Below are 22,649 nucleotides of genomic sequence, written 5' to 3' on the forward strand. Positions count from 1 at the left end.
AATAGTTAGACGTACACTCAGCCCAATAACAGGGCTGGTTCTATCATTAGGCAAAGCTTGACTTGTTGTTCAAACTAGTGTCTCAGTCTAATCTAGTGTAATAGCAAGAACCCCAGCATACACAGGAGGGTCTGCTGTACACGTTCTTAGATCTGCTTTTCTAAAAGGAAAGCAATTTTTGAGGGGCCAACAATCACTTTAATCAAACACATATACCAAAAGTGAAAATACAAGCAGAGAAATAAAGACCAACAGATAAGGCTTCTAACTATCTGACCATAAGCAATACATGTATCCCAGATCAACAGACAGATCCATCTGTCTGACCATTACATACATGCATAGTTACCAGAGAGAGAAGCCCCAACATCTGGGTTTTCAAAGCTGGGGGGCTCCTTAACGGCTACCCAGAGTCTCATCTGGCCAAATGAACACTTTCAATGAGTATACCCCAAAGTAAAACTTCAACTCAGAGTATTTATACACTTTTCAGGGCCAGAGAGCAAGACCCTCTGACCCAGTGCCTCAATAGAAATTAACAAAATGTACTGAGGCCTATTAAAGGGCAGGGAAGATCTTTAACTCTTTTCTTCTACCCACCATTAACCTTACATTAACATGACATCCAAACAACAAGCCTGTTGGCTATTACCTATGGAATGTCATTGCTCAATAGAAGGTAAGGTTCTTGAGGGATGACTGTTTTATTTTCATTTTAATACCCCTAGTGACTAGCACAGTTCTTCCCCTTCCCTTCTCAACACCCAACCCTGCCAAAAGCAGCTTTGTTGTGTACTAATGAGTATTTTTGTTTGCCTGGCATAGAATAGGCATTTAAAACTTGTTGATTGATTAAAAGAGCTAAAAGTGACCTTTTCTGTTGTTCAGTCTTTCAGTTATGTCTGACTTTTCATGACCCCATGGACTATGGCCCATTTAAGGTCCATCTATCCTCTGTTATTTCCAAAAGTCTATCCAAGCTCATGTTTCTTATTTCTGTGACATCAGTCTCATTCTCTTCTGTTCTTTTCTCCTTTTGCTTTCAATCTTTTCCAGCATCAGGGGCCTTTTCCAATGAGTTTCATCTTCTTATCATGTAGCCAAAGTACTTAAGTTTTAGCTTCAGTATTTGTCCTTCCAACCTTAGAAATCATTTAATCTACCTCCCCTCCCTGCCTCACTTTATACATAAGAAAACTAAAACTATGAAGTGATTGGCCCAATATGACCTTGGACAAGGTCACATACAATAAATGCCAGAGCCAGGCTTCAAATGAAGTCTTCAGACCTCAAGTCCTGCTCACTCCCTTAAGAGTAGATCCTTCTTAGATTTGCTTCTTTTGGATTTATAACAACATAGATGCATTTTAGATGTAATATACTAAAGAGAGTTTCTTCTAATAGGAAAGAAAGGTTTCTTTCATCACATAGCAGTCTGACTACAATTGAAAAATGATGGGAGAGAAGGATGAATAATAAGATGGGTGGACAGGTTGTGATGGATCTTCCTTGAAGGGTAGAAAAGGGCATCTAAATTTGTTGGCGTAGCCAATATGGAGCCACTGATGGTTTTCCAAAAGAAGGTGAGGGAGATAATATTTTAGCAAGATTAATCTCGCAGTAGGATAGATTAGATAGGGGATTCCATCAAGGCAGAAAGGGCAATGAAGACTCCAATAATAGCTTCTTTTCCCCAGATATAGCTCAGTAGGCAACATCTTTTGTTTCCCAACGGTACAACCTTTTCTCCCCCATTCCAATGTCCAGTGGGTAATAAACATAAACATCCAAGTTAGATTTTCCAGTGTTCTTGGTTATGTGGATGTCATATATAACGATCAACATGTTTTACTCAGCAGTACAATTAACTCTCTGTTTCAGATTGTGTACCACGGGGATCCTTATGCTCCACACAATTCTACCAGTTTTCTCATCTATGAAAGAGGAGTGGAAGTTGGATGCTGGGGCTTGTGCATCAATTCAGTGTTTTCCTCATTGTATTCTTGTAAGATAACCCTTCTCTTCCTCTGCCCTTCCCCATCCCTTAACACTACCCAAGGCAGGTACAACCCAGTGTATATGTTAAGGAGTATTTTTGCCTGCTGCTTTTAAAACTCTGGAGACTGACATGAGATATTTAAGTAATCTGGGTAACGAAAAGAAACTTCAGAGCTGTCTAACTAAAAGATCTTTCCCCCTCATATCTTTAAAAAAATTTAATTTGCATTGAACTCTTTTATTTTAAGACTAATTTCATTTCCTGCTATATCCTTCTGTGCTCCCCAATCTAGAAAGTCAACCATTTCAGGGCTAGGGACTGGACCTGAGATTTAATCATTATAGGGATAGAACCTCCTAGATAAGGCAACTCCTTTTTCCAGTGCAGATAAGCTTTTTCTCTGCAACTTTTAGTCTTCATGAGTTGTTTGGTGCCCTGAGAAGTGAAATGATTTGTTCAGTCACGCAGCCAGTATGTGTCAGTAATGGGACTTGGACCCAGATTTCCCTGATTCTGAGCATGGTAGACCTTATATAGTAGAATTTTAAAGTTCAGCCAAACAAGCCAATATATAAACCAAGTCTGACAGTAAATACAAGGTTTTATACCCTCCCCCACCCCACCCTTTTGCAAAGAAAATATGGATCACCTCATATCTTTGTGTTAATTAGTGGGTCTCAAAAATAATGCCATATTCCTCTGGTCAGTGAGGAATTTGTCCTTTTGACTAGTTATCATGGTTAGTGTTAATCCCCTAAAAGATATTCTACTTGTTTATAAAATGGGAACATAAGGTCCAGACAGTAGCTCTGTTATGTTTATTCATATTAAACTAGAAATTAATAATTCCATGTGCACTTGGATGGAGATCTTTAGTAGAGTTTGCTTCCTGGTCCTAGATCGTTCAATATCTTTAATAATGAATGAAATGAAGAGATCATTTCTAGATGCAAGCCAGATTTGCAGATGACATAGACCTGACACCACAGACCCAAGGAAGAACATGGTGGCTAGTAAAGAATGCAGGACTAGGTATCAGAGGCAAGAGCCCGATTCTGGGGTTGGCCATGCAGTAGCTGCGTGACCATGGAAAGTCACTTGAGAATCAAAATTTCAAAATTAGAATAAGCTTCACAGGCCACTGAGTTCCAACTGGATGTGAACAAGAATGGTCTCTATAATATGTAACAGAAGTGTTCGTTTGGACATTGCTTGCAGGTCTAAGGTCCACTTTTGGAACTTTCTCATTATCACAAAGTTTTTTCCTTACATCAAGCCTAATTTTCCTCATCCTAATGTTCACCTGCTACTCCTAATCCTTCCCTCTGAGGATAAACAGAACAAGTCTAACCTCTTTTACAAGGCAGCCCTTTAAATACTGATTGATGAAGACTGTCATTTCTCCCTGTCCCCTCATCCCCTCTCCCCCACTTTAACCCAAGTCTTTTCTTCTCCAGGCACAACATCCCAGGGTGATCCTTTTATCCCATAAGCTCAAGGTCCTTCCTCATTCTATCAGCCCTCCTCTGAATGCTTTCATTTGTACCTGTATTTCATTTTTATGGATTTGCAAAGTTTAGGCTGGAGTTTATTTTTGCTTTTGCTTAACATATATTTTTTTTTTTTACATAGAGAATGTGAATTCACAAGATTTCTAGGGATGGAAGGGGCTAGGGATACACATTTAAAATTCTTGGGAAAATGGACCATAAGTACCCTTATGCATTTGAAGTCCTTTCCTATTCAGGTGTGAGTTGGACTAGATGACTTACGGTCCCACTGACTTTGTAGTTTCGTAATTCTGATTCAATGAAATATTTGTACATGGAACAAGAATTAGACTTATTCTGCCTGGCTCCAGAGGTCAGAGCTAGGAAAAATATGTAATAGTTTCAGGAGGCAAGTTTAAGTTTATGATAAGAAGAATCTTTCTAATGATTAAAACTAACCCCAAATGGAATGAGCTGCCTGACTCATGTGGTAGTAGATCACAAGATCTCTCTCACAACAGGTCATAGGTTCATAGATTTGGAGCTGGAGGTCATGGAATCCAACCCCCTCATTTTATGGATGAGGAATCTGAGGCCCAGACAGATTAAATGATTTTCCCAGGCTCCCATAGCCTAGTAAGTATCTGAGCTAAGATTCTAAGGCACATCTTCCAGATTTCAGGTCCAAGGCATCAATCACTGTGCCCCACTCTGCCTCTCTTAAAGAAGAGATACAATGGCCACTTGTCTGGAATATTGTAAAGAAGTCTCCTATTCTGGCAGTGTTGGGTTAGATGACCTCTCCAATGACCTTCCAAGTCTGTAATCTGGACACTTTGTCTTCCAAAGACCATGACTGTTTTAGGATCCCCATTAATATACGATGGTTTCATATATGATATTACATACATGATAATTTCAAATTCTTCATTTATGAGAAATAAAGCTTTGCTGGTCTAGTTCCAGCTGCTATATATAATAATATTAGTTCATACTTTGATATCCCTTTAAAGTCCACAAAGTGCTTTCCTTATTATCACCCTATGAAGTAGATAGTGAATCCTTATTTCTCCTTTATATGGGATGAAATCTGCTCTGAGGGATGGATAATGTGATTTGTCCAAGGTCACACCATAAGGAAGGGCAAAATCTGGGATTCAAATGTGATTCAAATTATCTGATTGTAAGCCCAGTGCTTTTCCTCTGAACTTGAGTTTACCATGGGTTACGTCAATTTAAAAACGAACTCTTAACTCAAGCCAATTTCATTGAGGTACTCAGCATGGTTACTATTTTGACCATGGCTATTCTAATTGATGGTCTGCTGTGTGGGCCTTCTGATCCCATTCTCATGAGTCAGAGTGGTTTTTTTCTTCTTTTTTAATAGTATTTTATTTTTTTCCAGTTATATGTAAAGTCAATTTTTATTCATTTTTACAAGATTTTGAGTTCCAATTTTTTCTGTCTCTTCCTCCCCCCTCCTCTTGCTAGAGAATTTTTCTTGTTTTGAGATTGCTTATATTGACCTTTTGCTTGTCAATCCAGAAATTTTAGTTTTGTCCCAGGAAAGGAGCCACTGAAGCACAAAAAGAATGTGAGATTAAAAGAAGGTCCTATGGCACATCAATGACCAAGCATTAAGAATTAATGATTCCTCTGACAAATGCTCAGAAGTTTTGTCCAGACTGGCGTTGCAGTTGTTTTTAACAGAATGTCTTTACATCTCCAAAATTCACTTTGCCCTCATTTGTGTTCTCTTTTTCTGGCCTCCTTGCCAGATAAATGCATTTCCTTGGCCAAAAAGGGATCCCAGATATTTGTCATCAGGGCACCTTAAATAATAGTGTGCACACATCTAATCTGATAGAATCACCATCATCATCTACAACTTGATTAGCTTCATTTTTTTCTTCTGACTCTGGGGTAACAGCTTTGCACATGCCACATGAAATTAATGGAAGAAACACATTGTCAGTTTGTCATTTCTCAAGCCCTAGCTTCCATCAGAATGATCTGAAGCACTGTGACTCCAATTGAATGAGAAACTAAGCATCTGGCCTCCTAGGGGAGGGAGAGCTAAGTTAGCTGGATGGATATAGAAAATTCCATTCTAAAATGGAATGGGAACTGTTCAAGTTTCTTTATTATTCACTGTGTGTGTGTGTGCGTGTGTGTGTATGTGTGAGAGAGACAGAGAGAGAGAGACAGACAGACAGACAGACAGACAGACAGACAGAGACAGATAGAGAGAGAGCAGGGGGCATGTGGAGCTTTGTAGTGAAAGGAGAAATGAGTGAGGAACGCTAACGTGAAGACCTGGTCCCAACAAAAATAGGTCTTTTCAGCCTGGAAAGACAAAGACCGTCAAAATCCTGACTGTAAGATCTCTTCGAGCTCAAAAGAAATATGGCCAATAAAAAAGTAGTATTTTATTTGAGGCAGCAGAATACAACAGGTAGAGGCCCGGACCTAGAGTCTAAAAACATGGCTCAGCTTACCTCTGGGATCCAGGTTTATGACCTAGTCAATTGACTTTCCCCTTTGAATTTCTACTTCCATTAACAGAGATAATAAAAATACCTGCTCTATGTTTCTTACAGGACATTTGTGAGGATACTGCTTCATAAACCTTAAAATAAAGAAATGTGAGCCTTTATGGAGACATAGCCTTCAGTGATGCATAGAAAGCTGTCTCTGAATTTGTTTCTGTCTCTAAATAACAATAGTTAGCATTTAATACAATGACTTAAGATTCCCAGGAACAAATATTATCTCATTTGATACATAGAACAACCCTGAGAGGTAGATACTGTTACTATTCCCATTTTATAAATGAGGAAGCTGAAACAGATGGAAGTGATTGACCTGCTCAAGGTCACACAGTACATAGCTGAGGAAAGACTTGAACTTGGGTTTTCCTGATTCCAAAGTCCAGATCTCCATCTTCTATGCCACAGGAGTTGCCTCCCAAAAACAAAATAATCAGGTCCTGCCTCTTTCATTCCAACAGCCCTCTTCTCTGGGAAAACAAACAAACAAAAACATTTGTGAATCAAATGACCCAATCTGGCTATTCAAATTCACATATAGATATAAATTCAAAAAACATTTAATAAGTACTTACCATTACAGAGTACCATGCCAGATCTAACAGAGAAATAATCTTTAAATAGGACATGATTCCCACTTTCATGAGGTTTATAGTCTAGTCTGAGGATATGATAGTGAATACAATATAATGCAGAATTTTTGTTGTTCAGTTGTTTCAGTCATGTCTGTCTTTGTGACCCCATTTGGGGTTTCTTGGCAAAGATACTGGAGTGGTTTGCCATTCGCTTCTCTCGATAACTTTACAGATGAGGAAACTGAGGCCAACAGGATTAAGTGACTTGCCTAGGGTCACACAGCTAGTAAGTGTCCGAGGCTGGATTTCAACTTAGGTCTTCCTGACTCTGTCCACGGAACCACATAGCTGCCATATAATGCAAAATAACAATGTATAATTTCATAAAGGAATTTGTTACAAGTTTTTTTTCTTTCTGTGTTTTTTAATTGGAACACCAAAAAGAGAGAAGGGCTAGCAAAAGTGATAAAAAAACGTCATTCAAACATTTTTAAAACTCACAGAAAAAGAAGAGGAGGTTGAGGATTGTTTTGAATGTAACAAAATAATAAGATATATAAAATAGTTAAAGACACCATAAAAATAAAGATGAAAATAAAAAAGAAAGGAGGAACATAACATGAGGAATTATGTACTTTTTAAAAAGCAATTAAAAATTCAGAATTAAAAAATAAAAACTTCTAAAAACCCATTAAGTACATAAGAGAGGTCCCAGCAAAGTCCTATATGCAGTCCAAGGGGAACCTCTACCCATTGTTCATCTCATTCAGATAGTTGTCAAATCTTCCCTTGACTTTGTACTGATTAGCAGTTCCATGATAGTTTGGTGACTTGTACCAGGTGATGACTGACGTCGTCCTCCACACTTAGTCTGCAAGGTGGAGCTAATACTGAAAACATTGGTTCAAGTTTTTGTTACAATTCCCCTGATCCCACCTCCTTCCAGCTCTAAGTGTCTCTGTCTTCCCTTTTGCTTTTCAGCAGCTTGAAAATTTATGTCTGACCCTTTCTTTGAAAGACAGACCCAGCCTTGCAAACCCTTCTCTATAGAAGAAAGGGTTGAAAACTGATTTTCAAAGCTGCCTGCTTTCAAGCCAAGATAAAGTGAAGCTTTGATTCCTGACCAATTATCAAAGAGAGTCTCCTCCTAAACTGAATCTGCAAAGCAAAAGATTACCTAAAATCATTCTCTATTTGAAGGCCATCTATAATTTTTTCCTCCTTTCTTCTTTCTACAGACTTACAGAAAATTCTGGTATCCTATGTGGGCTTGAAAGGCCTTTACATTATGGGGTATCTGCTCTTTGGCCTGGGGACTGGATTTATTGGACTGTTTCCCAATGTCTATTCCACTCTGGTCCTGTGTGCCCTCTTTGGAGTGATGTCAAGCACTCTCTACACCATACCCTTCAACATAATTGCTGAATACCATCAAGAGGAGGAGGTGAGTCTCTGAGTCTTAGCTCCTGAGAGCTTTTGAGAGTTTTGAGAGGCCCTGGGAAAGGAAACTGTTTTATAAGCCCTGGAAAGCAGGGCTTCGTGAAAAGTCCAGAGGAGTAGCAGAAATCCCATTGGGCTAGTTTCAAACCATAGTGGCTCAGGTTGCCCACCCAACATTCAGTATTGCTGAGAATTATTGTAACACCTTAAAACACCTTGTCCACATTTGCATAGCACTTTCTACTTTACAAAACACATTGCATATTAATTAAATCTTGTTTGCAGTTCACAACAAGCCTTTAAGTCAGATGATGCCTGTATTCTTCCCATCTGAAAGATGAAGAAATGGGTACTCAGAGATCACGAAATCACAAACTCACAAGAGAAGTCACAAGTCATCTACACCAACCTAAACTGAAAAAAGAATTCCCACTATACATTTTCAAAAGGTAGTCAGCCAGCCAATAAAAAGGAATTCCCATGACTTTGGAAGTCAGCTCATTATACTTTGGGATGGCACTAATTGTTAAGAAGTTTTTTGTTACATTAAGCCTTGCACTGACCTCTTTGAAACTTAATTCAGGGGCCACACATAATTCCTCTTGCACATGAAAGATTTTCTGATACTTGCAGACAGATACTTGTCCCTCTGAGTCTGAGTCTTCCCTTATTCAGGTACTATCCCAGTTTCTTCAATGGCTCCACAAATGTCATGAAACCAACACCCAAGGACCTGGATGTCCTCTCCTGACTCTCACTAGCTTACCAGCATCATACCTAAAATGTGGTTGGTGCCCAGAACTTACTGACTTACTATTTCAGCTGTGTTTCATATTGGCAATAGATTAGAAAAATAGAACACGGTGGGACTACCTCTGTGACCCTTTTAATACAAACCAAAATCACATTAGCTGCCCAGCAAGCCTGTAGTCCCTGATATGAGAGAAGCTGAGGCTGGAAGATCACTTGAATTCAGCTGAGCTGCAGAAGGACTGAAGGTAATCAAGTGCACTCAGTTTGTCATCAATATGGTGTACTTTCATTGGGGTGGGGTGGGACTAGGCTGTCCCAGGAGGGACAAACCAGTCTAGGTCAGAAACAGATGAGGTCAAAGCTTCTGTGCCAGTGGGAAGCAGGTTCAGGACTGTGAGGGATGGGTGCACTTCTAGTCTGGGTGAGATGGGGAGACTCAGTTTCTACATAGAGGATAGAACGCTAGATGTAGAAATCAGGAAGACCTGAGTTCAAATCTGTCTAAGATGCTCACTAGCTATGTGATCCTAGACAAGTCACCTAACCCATTTCTGCCTCAGTTTCCTCAGCTATAAAATGGGAGCAATAACAGTAGCCATCTTGCAGAATTGTTACAAGGATTAAAAGTTAATATTTGTAAAGCACTTGGCACAGTGGCTGGCACACAGCAAGCCTTTAATAAATGCTTATTTTCTCCTAGGGAAAAACCCAAGCCATTAGTTTTGTGGCTGCCATGCCACACTATTGACACATTTTGAGCAACACACAGTCCTGTTCTTTAGAAGAGCCTTTGCCATCTTGTACTTAATAAAGCTGATGCTCAGTGACTTGTTCTGGGTCACACAACTAGTGAGAGATGGAACCAAACCTTGAACCCAATCTCCTGAGACCTTGTCTAGTCCCCTTTCTGTAACTTCAGGATACCTGAGTACTTGTAGGACTCTAAAGGCAGATCAGCTGCCGCTACCACCCTCTGTCATCCTCCACTCCCCTCAATAAAGGTGCATGGCACTATTTCTGAGATCTTTGGATATAGAGAAAGCACCCCTTGGAAAAAGAAATTTTACTTAGGATCACATCCAAAGTTAAAAAATTAAGCAATTGGACACCATTAATTAAGCATAAAATAAATCTGAGTGGCCCAAATTGAAGTGCACAGGGTATATTGTCAGCCATGTTCCCTGGCTGAGCATTCTTGCTTGCCTGCCTGCCTGGCTGAGCCTGGCCACTGATTAACTAGAAAACCTTATCCTAATGCTTAATTAGAAAACTCCCCTGAATAGAACACAGTATCTGCTCTCTCACTACTGCCTCTTTACATAAAATGTGATAACACATTTGGACCCCCAAAAGGCTGCTTTGTCCATGGCTATAGCAGTTGCTAAGTAAAGGGTTTAATTTGGAATTTGATTCACTACCACAGGAAGCCCAGTAGGCCCTGATCCATTTTCCCAGGACTGGTTTTTTCCTGGATTTCTGCTCTCATAGGCAGGATGCGTGTATATAGCAAGGTATTATGTTTGCCTGACCAGCCAGAGTAGTGACCATCCAGCCCCACCTCCCTTCCCTGTTGGCAAAAAATCTGAACCTGTAAGAAAAGTGAAAATACTTGATTTCCCGGAAAGTTCTTTGTTCCCTAAGGGTTTGTGCTGTTGAACATATGTTTTCTCTATAAAGCAAACTGAAGAACACTGGGTATGTTTAGTTCAAAGGAAACCCTGAACATGCCCATTAAGGTGCCCTGCCACTCCATCCCTTGAGAAACTGCCAATAATAACCATGACTGAATTAAGATAATACTTCAAAGTTGGCAACACATTGTTCATACATTTGCTCACGTGATCCTCATCATCAGGACCTGTGAGGTTGGCATGACACAGTATTGTCCCCATTTTACAGATGAGGAAACTGAGACTGAGAAAGTAACTTGTCTAGGTTCATGCAGTCTGAGGAAGGATTCAGTCTCCCCTGCTGTTACGGCTTCTTCACTCCCAAATTACTTTCTCTATATTTTGTACCTACTTATCTATGACCCGATTTCTTCCAGTTGAAAGTTAATGCCTTGAGGTGAGAGGTTGTTCTTTTGTCTGTCTTTATCTGCTCAGGACCTAGAACAGTGAGTGCTACAGAGAAGTCACTGAATGAATTCTTTAGAATGGAATAATGTATAGAAGTAGAGCTAGAACTTAAAGGAACTTAAAAGCACCTCGTCCAATCCCCTCATTTTATTTTTGGAGGAACTGAGACCCAAAGAGGTTATGTGACTTGCTGAAAATCACCTAGATACGAAGTGACAGAGCTGGGATTCAGACCTGGCGTTGTCTGTGAAGGCCTTCCCAGCTCTGGATCTAGGATTCTATGAACCCAAGTATTCCAGCTTGCAGAAACAAGATACTGTTCACTTAAAGTAATTCATAAGGCCATCGATTTAGAGCTTGAAGGTATCTTAGAGGTCATCTAGTCCAACTCCCTCATTTTATAGATGAGGAAATAAAAAGGCAGAGAGAGGTTAAGTGACTTGCCCAGGGTCATACTGCCACTAAATGTTTGAAGCAGGGTTTGAACCTAAGTCTTCCTGACTCTGAGATTGGTGTCCTATCTACTGTGCCTTGTTGCTTTTATTAAACTGAGTTCAATTAAAGCATAAATGCATTTAATAAATACCAACTATGTGTCAGATTCTGTATTAAGCTCTAGGGATACAAAGGAAAAAAAAACAGGCCCTGTCTTCAAGGAACTTGCATTCCATTAGTGGGAGAAAAAATAGTAAATTAGTAAATATCAAAATATGGAATAATGCAAATAGTACATATTTGTGTATATGTATATTTATTTATAAATATATAAATTTATATATATCTATATGCAACAACAATGGATGAGATAATAATGATAGGTAACGTTTACATAGCACTCACTGCCTACCAGGCACTGTGCTAGGCACTTTACAATTATTATCTCATCTGATTCTCATAACAAACCTGGGAGGTAAGTGCTTTTATTATCCATCTTTTATTATCCAAATGAGGAAACTGAGGCAAACAGGTAAAATGACATACCTAGGGCCACACAGCTAAGAAGCGTCTAAAGCCAGATTCAAGTTCAAGTCTTCCTGACTCCAGCCCCAGCACTCTACCCACTGTGTCATGTAGCTTACTCCCTTCAGGTAAGGGGTGGCTCTTGGACTGTCTTGAGGAGAACAAATATATGCCTCTGTCTGGGCTCAAAGAGTGAGTTTCTATTTGTTGTTTCAGTTATTTTAATTCTGTCTGACTCTTCATGATCCTATTTGGGGTTTTCTTGGCAAAGATACCATAGTGGTTTGCTATTTCCTTCTCCAGCTCATTTTTCTGATGGGGAAACTGAATCAAATAGGGTTTAGTGACCTGCCCAGGGTCACACAGGTAGTAAATGTCTGAGACCAGATTTGAACTCAGGAAGAGGAATCTTCCTGACTCCAGGCCTGCCGCCCAGAGGCCCACTTAGTTCCTATAGGGTTGTGGTTGTTGTGTGTCCTTCCTTCTGGAAGAAGACTACGATATCAGAAAGGTGATGCCATGACTTTCAAGTGAATTGTATTTAAGTGAGGCAGGACTGTGCAAAGTTACCAGCCTCACTTTCTCCTCCAGAGTCATCTGGGTCCAGTGGCAAGATATAGATCAGGATGACTGGGGATGGCCCTGGAGTTTCTATAGGAAACCATACCATGAAAGCTTGTTAACAGGCAATTTCAGGAGCCCAGGGGGAAAGCCTGCATATGTAAAGAATTTAAGTCCCCTCTTTCTTTACATTTCAGGGTCAGGATGTTTTCAGAACTGATATCACAGGTGATTGGGTCTAGAATTTCAATGAAGAGGCAGTAAGACCTTCCATCTCATGGAGGTCCCAACCCCCTCTGGAGATGTCTATGGAAAGGGGATTAGACTATACAAATCACATGCTGTGCCCTCATGTGTCATTGTCAAGACCACTAATTAGTGGGGAAAATAAGTGGCTTGAAGCAGTTAGAAGGGTAAGGGAGGAATTTTTTTATATGATGATGAAAACTGCACTTTACCTGACAGCTGCTAACTGCTGGCCCCCTAGCTTTTGGGATCAGCTTTGCCAGTAGAACGTCTTGTAAAATTTCTAATTGTGATTGCTGCTGGCCAGCTCCAGACAAATGTGTCTTACTTCACAGTGTAACCCCAGTGTTTCAGTCTGTATTGCCTCTGAACTCTCTTGGCACGCAAGATAGAAAAGGCAGCATGTTAGGGAAAGCATGTCCATTTACCTTGTCTATTCATGGATCAATTCAGCCGGTCTGTCCATCCTCAGTATATACCATATACATATGTATATATATATATATACAAGTACCAAGAGGTACTTGTGGAGTCACTGACATAGACCTGGCCTTCCAAACAGGAAGACTTGCATTTAAAACTGTAGCACATCACTTAAGCTAATTTCTCTCCCCACCCTCATTCAACTGTTAAGACTATAGGTGCAGAATAGGTGTCAATCTGCATTGGTAGAGGGAGTTTCCTCACCAGAGAGGTTCTTAGATAGATGAAATCAAAGATTTGGACAAGAAAAACACAAATTTACATAGAGCAGAGAGAAAGACCATGTATTGAGACCTTACTATGGGTAGACACTGTACTAAGTGCTTAAGAAACAGATGCAACCAAGAAAGACATTCCATGCCCTTAAGGAGTTTACCTGCTAGTGGGGGAAGGCAACAAGAGGCTGGAGAAAGCAGCTCACTGGCTTAGTGGATAGAGAACTTGGGACCTGGATGGAGTCAGGAAGTTCTGAGTTCAAATTCAGCGTCAGACACTTACTATCTGTGTGACCCTGGGCAAGTCACTTAATCCTGTTTGCCTCAGTTTCCTCATTTGTAAAATGAGCTGGAGAAGGACATGGCAAACCATTCCAATGTCATTGCCAAGAAAACCTCAAATGGGGTCAAGAAGAATCAGACATGACCGAAGAATAGCTAACACAAAGGGGGAATGTAACGTGATAAGGGGAGACCCAGGAAATAGAATGGAAGTCTGGTGCCAAGCAAGTTGAGGCAAAAACTTTACCAATTAGAGAGAGCTTGGCATCTCAGGAGGAGAGTCTAAGGTTCTTGTCCTTGTCCTCAGAGGAAGAGGATGAGATATCAGCTTTCTGGACACATGCATATTACCTTTCTTCCTTTCTCCATCATGCTCTACCTCTATATCCATTTTCTTTTCCAAGGTCAACATTTGGTAAAACTCAAAGAAAAAATCCAGATGTCATTTCCATGACACATCTAAGGGTCTTGGCACTCTTTTTAGGAACACTGCTGCATTAGAAAGTTATCTCATCATTTTAGTCCAGTTGTCAGATCCCAATAAATTAAAATACTCAGGCCCACTTGTAATTCTAGTTGAAGAAAGATTTACTGGAACCAAAGAATGTGATGACACAAGAGAGGAAAAGGTCTGATTGGATTCAGTGCCCCCTCTTCTGTGATCAGAATTGAATCATGATTTAATGATTTAATGCTCACCTCATTAAGGGAATCTTCTACTTGATTTGGCTAACTCTGACACTAACAAAGTTAATTTTGTCTTGCACTACGCACAGTCCAGGGCAGGATAATGAGGCTGCTGCATCCAGCTGGTCACATCTGGTGAAATCCTCCAGTACATTACTCTGCACTGCAAATCCATCATAATAAGCATGTCGCCCAGCAAATGAGAGGCACCTTCTGTAGAACTAATCACTGAGAACTCTGAAGTATCAACTTACTCTGCAAAAGGGTGAACTGTTGAAGGCAAAATTAGTAAAGGAAAAATTTCTTCCATCCAAATGTTAACATCCCCTCATCTATATTTTTGTTCAAAATTGTAACTACAGGGATGATGAAAACTGCCTTTGCCTTCCAGTATTTGCAAGATGCTTTAAACAGCAAAGTATCCTCTCCCCATCTTTGAAGTGCAAATACACGAATCACTCCTTCTCCTTCTCCTCCCCTCTCCCCAAATATTCTCCTTTTTCTCAACAGGTTGAAGTTGTCAGGGGTTAGGAACTGCTCTGAGAGCTTGATCAGATCAGTGGAAGGTACATAATCAACCCTGTTCATTGAAAGTAAGGGCGCTTGGCTACTTGTACTTAGTCAATTGCTTTCACCAAGCCGTCAGAACAGAAATGATATTGCAACCAGAGGCAATGGTCATGTGAGCTCATCTTTAGTTGAAAACAATTTGTATATTATTTTATAAATATTTGATATATTTTTCTTTCCCCTACTTTTTAATGGAAATAAAGAAATAATTTGAGTATGAGTACTCAACTTAATATTAATAATGACTGAATATAGAACTCAAAATTTTAAAAGTGCATCTTAAAATTGTGTAATTTGGGAAAAATAAGATATTATTAAAGTAAAAAAATTGTTAACAGCAGTCATTCTGTACATTCCACTAAAACTCAGAAATCTTTGAGTAGTTTGGGGGACATTTTGAAATTCATAATAACACATATAATATGTTGTTATTCATAATAGTCATGAAAAACAACAGTAAAAGAGGACTGAATGTAGAGATGTTCACTTCTTCATATGGTACTATATGGAGAAAGCCAAAACATGGAGAAACTGTTGTTGTGTTCGTCCTTCATTGCCAAAGAAGACCATGCCATCAGAGAAGTAAAGACATGACTTGCACTTGACGTTGTTTTGAGTGAGGGAGGGCTGGGCAAAGTCACCAGTCTCACTTCTCCTCCAGAGCCATCTGAATCCAGTGACCAGATATTCATTAGAATGATTGGAGATGACCCAGGATGAGGCAGTTGGGGTAAAGTGACTTGCCCAAAGTCACACAGCTAGTGAGTATCAAATGTCAGTGTTAAACAAGAAACAAATCATCCAAAACTGGGTAAACACCTCCTCACCAGGGACTCTGCCCTTCATCTAACTTCCTGGGCCAATTATTCTCTTATCTGATCACCTCCAAAGAGAAACAGACAAACAGGGGTCTTGACTCAAGACACCAGAAGAACACCAAAGGAAAGATCTGGGCACCCAAATCTAGACTGGCAGGTTCAACAGAAATAACATAGCTTCCTACAAATAAACAGGAGATAAAGGAGTGTTAATGCTACCAACGCATTGAACAGCTTCTTAAGTCAAAGAAGCATCTTTTATTTTTTCAAGGATCACATTATATCTTTTCAACAATGATTTATTCCTAGATAGTAGAGACAAACAAGGGCATTGAGGTAGCACACTGGCTAGAGTACCAGGCCTGGAGTTAGGAAGACTTATCTTTCTGAGTTCAAATCCAGTCTCAGACACTTATTAGTTTTGTGACCCGCCCCCCCCCAGGCAAGTCGCTTAATCCTGTTTGCTTCAGTTCCCTCATCTGTAAAATGAGCTAGGGAAGAAAACGGCAAACCATGCCAGTATATGCCAAGAAAACCCCAAATGAGGTCATGAAGAATCAGACATGGCTGAAATAGCTAAACAAAAACATACAAGCAACTAAGTCAAATCTGATCACCATCCCTACGTCTAGTCTGACTTTCAGAGGCTACTGGTTAAGAATGGAAAAGATGAATTGTGAATTGATTCAGAATTACTGTCGCTGTATGCTCACCCCTACCTCCCTGAGCTCACTTGCATTTGGCACTACCATTCTGGGTTCGTGTCTGATGGATTCTTTGTATACTGTTTATGGGAATGGGAAGGAGAGGGAAAGAAATGTGTATTAATAAACATAGAACCTACTATCTGTCAGATATTGTGCTAAGTGCTGTTTTCAAATATTATCTCATTTGATCCTCGCAACAACCCCCCATTTTACAATTGAGGAAACTGAGGCAAACAGAGGTGAAGTGACTTGCTCAAGGCCACACAGTCAGTAGGCTGGATTTAAACTCAGGTTTCCCTGACCAGTGCTTTAATCCACTGAACCAGCTGCCTCTGAGTGAGTGGACTGGACTTCCCCTAAAAGGACTTTTTCTGCTTTATCCCCAACAGAATCTTTTGAGGCTTATTGGGAAATTTAGCCACCATATATAGATTGGCACTGAATTGTCTAAGAAAAAGAATAGTGCACTGTGGGATTTTGGGAAAGTCACTAGCTGCTCTAACTCCCAAAATTGTCAACTTTAATAAGGGGATATCTTCTCTAACTGTCTTATGGGATCCTTGTGAGGATAACATGAGAATACATGTGAAAGTGTTTTATCAAATGGAAAGCTCTATACAAATGTAGGGATTATTATATTTACTCTTATCATTGTTAAGCAATTCCCTGTGAAGAACTTGAACCTGATGACAGCTGTGTTTTGGGGATGAAAAAAGTCAGCTTGGGAAAAGAGCAAACACATTTTCAAGCTAACTCGAGGACTAAATTGCTTTGACTCCTCGGTCAGGCCAAACAATTTTGTTGAAACTGGTTGTTAAGGAAAACGATAACCACAAAAAGGTTTATTCAGTGACCTCTTTCACTAAATATTAAAGCTCAGAACTTCAGAGGAATGCAGTATGCTGACTCCGAGGTCAGGCTCTCTGACTCTGAATCTTGGCTTTGCTACCATAGCCTGAGTGACTTTGGACAAATCAGTTACCTCATCTGGACTTTCCCTGTCCAATGAGGTGGTCTGAATAGAAGGCTTCTAAGGTCCTGTCCGGCTCTAGGTCTGTGACCCTGTTCTTTGGATCCCTAGTTTTAAAACCAGATGCTGTGTGACTCTATCTTATTTAGCAAATAATTCAAATGGCCTCTTTATCAGCTACCCCTACTCAAGTGACACAGGTAAATGTTTATTTTTTACTTATTCGTTTGTCTATTAATGATTTATTTTTGTGTTGTAATGTATGTGAAGAGGGGACAGAAGGAAGGAAGTGATAGAAAAGATTTTCCATCTATGTGTTATATGTACCTGTGTTAAAGTTTGATCTCTCCTGGGAACATTGATATTTCTAAAGATTCAAAGCTTTAATACTGCAAAATGAATGGTACAAAGAAAAATGAGCTGATATGGTGAAACGTCAGGTAGTTTGGCAAGTTGATGAGAGATATTTTTAATCAGGAAGATTCTTCCCAGAAGTCTTCAAATGGTACCATGCAGGCAACAACTATCTGGGGAGGGCTCTGCTGCTGATCCTTCCTTCCTCCTCCTCCTCCTCCTCCTCACTGTCTTTCTCTGTCTCTCTTTCTGTCTCTTTCTGTCTCTGTCTCTCTATGTGTCATCTCTGTCTCTCTGTCTCTCTCTCTCTATGTGTGTCGTCTCTGTCTCTCTGTCTCTGTCTTTCAAAGTGTTGTCTTGGTCTCTCTGTGTCTGTTTCTCTATGTTTCTGTCTGCCTCTCTCTGTCTGTTCTGTTTGTCTCTCTGTCTCTGTCTCTGTCTCTCTCTCTCTCACACACACACACACCCACCCACACCCACACACACCCTATGTGATGAAGTCTTGTTCTTGTGCTCTTGTTACAGAGGCAACAGGACTCTGGGATGGCCTCCAGTGGTGGCAGAGGGAAGGGGATCGACTGCGCTGCCCTGACGTGCATGGTGCAGCTGGCTCAGATCCTGGTTGGAGCAGGCCTGGGGTTCTTGGTCACGTCTGCTGGGAGTGTGGTTGTGGTGGTGATTGCGGCTTCCTCCGTGGCCTTATTCGGCTGCTGCTTCACGGCTCTTTTTGTTAGATGTGTGGAATAGGACAATAAAGAGACAATGGAACTGCATCCGTTCAAGGGGCGATCTCGTCTTTCTGGTTCTTGTGTTTTGCTGATCTGCCTAAAGAAGACTTGTGTTTTCTTCTAGGGGGACAAAGAGGAAAGAAGACAGAGTCCTTTCCCTTAAGGAGATTACAATCTAGAAGGGAAGATAAGGAAGGGGAATAAATCACTTGTTCATGCATCAGTACCCAACAAGTCTTCAGAAAACAATCGGTATTAAGTCAGTTAGTGCTTGCTCAAGACATAGCATGCAAGGGCCATCTTTTGGTGGAAAAGGAAACTGCAGGGTTTCTGACCGCAGTTCTAATGACCATGGATGGCCATGCTGGGAAGGAGTCACAGATTGAGCTGTATCCACTGGATGTGCCTAAATGTCTCTACAAAATGGACATTCTTCATCTCTGGCTTTTAGGTTTGTATTTTAAAGTAGAGGTTAGTTAGTATTTTTTTTAAATTAAGTGTATTCATGTTTTAGTTTCTTTAGTTAGATGACTAAAAATAATATACTTTATGGTGGAATGTGGAACACATGTTCAGTTTAAAAAATTAAAATTCCATGTGTTCTCTGTGAAATGTTCTGTGTATGCATACGTTCACACAGGTTTTTCTGCAGCTCTGTCTTCCTGTCAGACATAATTCTTTTTTTTTTTTATTTTTTTTTAATTAAATTTATTTATTTAACTTTTAACATTCATTTTCACAAAATTTTGGGTTACAAATTTTCTCCCCTTTTATCCCCTCCCCCCCAAACACCAAGCATTCTAATTGCCCCTATGACCAATTTGCTCTCTCTTCTATCATCCCTCACTGCCCTTGTCTCCATCTTCTCTTTTGTCCTGTAGGGGCAGATAGCTTTCTATACCCCTTTACCTGTTTTTCTTATTTCCTAGTGGCAAGAACATTACTCGACAGTTGATCCTAACACTTTGAGTTCCAACTTCTCTTCCTCCCTCCCTCCCCACCCCTTCCCTTTGGAAGGCAAGCAATTCAATATAGGCCATATCTGTGTAGTTTTGCAAATGACTTCCATAATAGTTGTGTTGTATAGGACTAACTATATTTCCCTCCATCCTATCCTGTCCCCCATTACTTCATTCTCTTTTGATCCTATCCCTCCCCATGAGTGTCGACCTCGAATTGCACTCTCCTCCTCATGCCCTCCCTTCTATCTTCCCCCCCACCCTGCTTGTCCCCTTATCCCCCACTTTCCTGTATTGTGAGATAGGTTTTCCTACCAAAATGAGTGTGCACTTTATTCTTTTCTTTAGTGGAATGTGATGAGAGTAGACTTCATGTTTTTCTCTCACCTCCCCTCTTTATCCCTCCACTAATGAGTCTTTTGATTGCCTCTTTTATGAGAGATAACCTGCCCCATTCAATTTCTCCCTTTCTCCTCCCAATATATTTCTCTCTCACTGCTTGATTTCATTTTGTTTTAAAGATATGATCCCATCCTATTCAATTCACTCTGTGCACTCTGTCTCTATGTATGTGAGCGTGTGTGCATGTGTAATCCCACCCAGTACCCAGATACTGAAATGTTTCAAGAGTTACAAATATTGTCTTTCCATGTAGGAATGTAAACAGTTCAGCTTTAGTAAGTCCCTTATGACTTCACTTTGCTGTTCACCTTTTCATGGTTCTCTTCATTCTTGTGTTTGAAAGTCAAATTTTCTTTTCAGCTCTGGTCTTTTCATCAAGAATACTTGAAAATCCTCTATTTCATTGAAAGACCATTTTTTCCCCTGAAGTATTATACTCAGTTTTGCTGGGTAGGTGATTCTTGGTTTTAGTCCTAGTTCCTTTGACTTCTGGAATATACTGTTCCATGCCCTTCGATCCCTTAATGTAGAGGCTGCTAGATCTTGTGTTATCCTGATTGTATTTCCACAATACTTGAATTGTTTCTTTCTAGCTGCTTGCAATATTTTCTCCTTGACCTGGGAACTCTGGAATTTGGCCACAATGTTCCTAGGAGTTTCTCTTTTTGGATCTCTTTCAGGCAGTGTTCTGTGGATTCCTTGAATATTTGTTTTGCCCTCTGGTTCTAGAATCTCAGGGCAGTTTTCCTTGATAATTTCATGAAAGATGATGTTTAGGCTCTTCTTTTGATCATGGCTTTCAGGTAGTCCCAGAATTTTTAAATTGTCTCTCCTGGATCTATTTTCCAGGTCAGTTGTTTTTCCAATGAGATATTTCACATTATCTTCCATTTTTCTATTCTTCTCTCTTTGTTCTGTGATTTCTTGGTTTCTCATAAAGTCATTAGCCTCCATCTGTGCCATTCTAATTTTGAAAGAACTATTTTCTTCAGTGAGCTTTTGAATCTCCTTTTCCATTTGGCTAATTCTGCTTTTGAAAGCATTCTTCTCCTCATTGGCTTTTTGAACCTCTTTTGCCAATTGAGTTAGGCTAGTTTTCAAGGTGTTAATTTCTTCAACATTTTTTTGGGTCTCCTTTAGCAGGGAGCTGATCTGCTGTTCATGCTTTGACTTCATGCCTCTCATTTCTCTTCCCAGCTTTTCCTCTACCTCTCTAACTTGATTTTCAAAATTCTTTTTGAGCTCTTCCATGGCCTGAGCCCATTGGGTGGGCTGGGACACAGAAGCCTTGATTTCTGTGTCTTTGCCTGATGGTAAGCATTGTTCTTCCTCATCAGAAAGGAAGGGAGGAAATGTCTGTTCTCCAAGAAAGTAGCCTTCAATAGTCTTATTTCTTTTCCCTTTTCTGGGCATTTTCCCCAGCCAGTGACTTGACCTCTGAATATTCTCCTCACACCCACCTCACCTCCTGATCTTCCCAGCCAGCGTTTGGGGTCTGAGATTCAAATGCTGCTTCCAGCCTCAGGGCTTTTGGTGGGGGCAGGGCTGCTATTCAGTATGAGATTATGTTCTGGTGCTGAGGTCGGGGCAGGGCCACCTCTCAGGCTCAGTTCCCTCAGGGGGTTTATGCACAGACCTTCCGCAATGGATTCAGGCTCCCGCCCGCTTGGGGAGCCCCTGTCTGCAGCCGCCTCTCAGCTTCTACCTCCCGGGGGGGCCTGAATTATGGGGGCACCCCACTCCCCTCTCGACCCGCCAAAGAGACTCTCTCACCCACCCCTGTCACCTGTGGGTGGAGGGACTTGTGCGGCCGCTGGAGATCCCGTCCCTGAAGCCTGCTCGGATCTGTTTCTCTCGGTGCCGCAGCCGTGGCCGCAGCAGGTCTGGGCTGGGCTTTGTGTCTGCAGCGCGACGGACCTTTTGCGAGAGGTTTGCAGATCCCTCTGTGGGTGGAGGGACCCGTGTGGCCGCTGGAGATCCTGTCTGTGAAGCCTGCTCGGATCTTTTCCTCTCGGTGCCGCGGCCGCTGCAGGGCTGCACTCAGCTCCCAGTCCCGGCGCCCAGTCCGCAGCGCGAAGGACCCCCCGCGAGAGGTTTGCAGGTCTCTCCGGAACAGAAATCTCCCTCGCTCCAATGTTCCGTGGCCTCTGGGTGCGGAATTCGCCATGAGTTACTTCCCTGTAGCCATTCTATGGGTTGTGGGTTCAGAGCTATGTGTATGTGCGTCTTTCTACTCCGCCATCTTGGCTCCGCCCCCCGTCAGACATAATTCTTGTAAAAGATAAGAGCCCAGGTGCTGTGGAAACTAACAGCCTTTCTTCTTTCCCCTCAGTTAGGAACATCTCACCATAGTCTCATTCCCTTTCTTCCTTGTCTCCCTTGGGCAGCGTATTAAATGTTACTAAGTTATTTACTATTTCTATTGACAATTACTATGTCATTTTACAACCATTTACCACACTATAAATGTAAGGAGTTAGTATTGCCATTATGTTAAAAGATCCAACTAGGCCTTTTTCTGAGTGTGGGTTTAGGGAAATTTCCAGGAAATGAAGATCACTTAGATGTTAGTGAAGCTGAGATGTCTGTTTTTTGGTTTGTTCATTTTTAAATTCTGGGGGGTGGGGGAGAATGACAGTCCTGACTACTATAAAACTACTCACAGGTTATTGGCAGAGCCACCACTAGAAATTTTGGCAGCTGGGGCAAGCTTCACACAAGTCACCCACGGCAAATAGCACAAAACATACCCTGGAACCAACTTAAGACAAATTAAGTTGAGGAGAGATAGTAACCCTAGAACACAATATCCTCTTTGGAGAG

The 22,649-nt window shown here is 40.9% G+C and overlaps 1 protein-coding gene across 1 annotated transcript in view; it reads left to right on the forward strand.

The window, feature by feature from the left end:
* Positions 1–19,077, forward strand: part of SLC45A2 (solute carrier family 45 member 2) — a 68,953-nt gene extending 49,876 nt beyond the window's left edge. Inside the window, exons 5-7 of the mRNA XM_072605882.1 lie at positions 1,882–2,005; positions 7,852–8,057; positions 18,263–19,077. Of these exons, the coding sequence (XP_072461983.1) occupies positions 1,882–2,005; positions 7,852–8,057; positions 18,263–18,484 (552 nt within the window). The 3' untranslated portion in view covers positions 18,485–19,077. The remainder of the gene's footprint in view (positions 1–1,881; positions 2,006–7,851; positions 8,058–18,262) is intronic.
* Positions 19,078–22,649: the final 3,572 nt, after the last annotated feature.

The sequence above is a fragment of the Notamacropus eugenii genome, chromosome 4, assembly GCF_028372415.1.
Source record: "Notamacropus eugenii isolate mMacEug1 chromosome 4, mMacEug1.pri_v2, whole genome shotgun sequence".
In the NCBI taxonomy this organism is placed as follows: Eukaryota; Metazoa; Chordata; class Mammalia; order Diprotodontia; family Macropodidae; genus Notamacropus; species Notamacropus eugenii.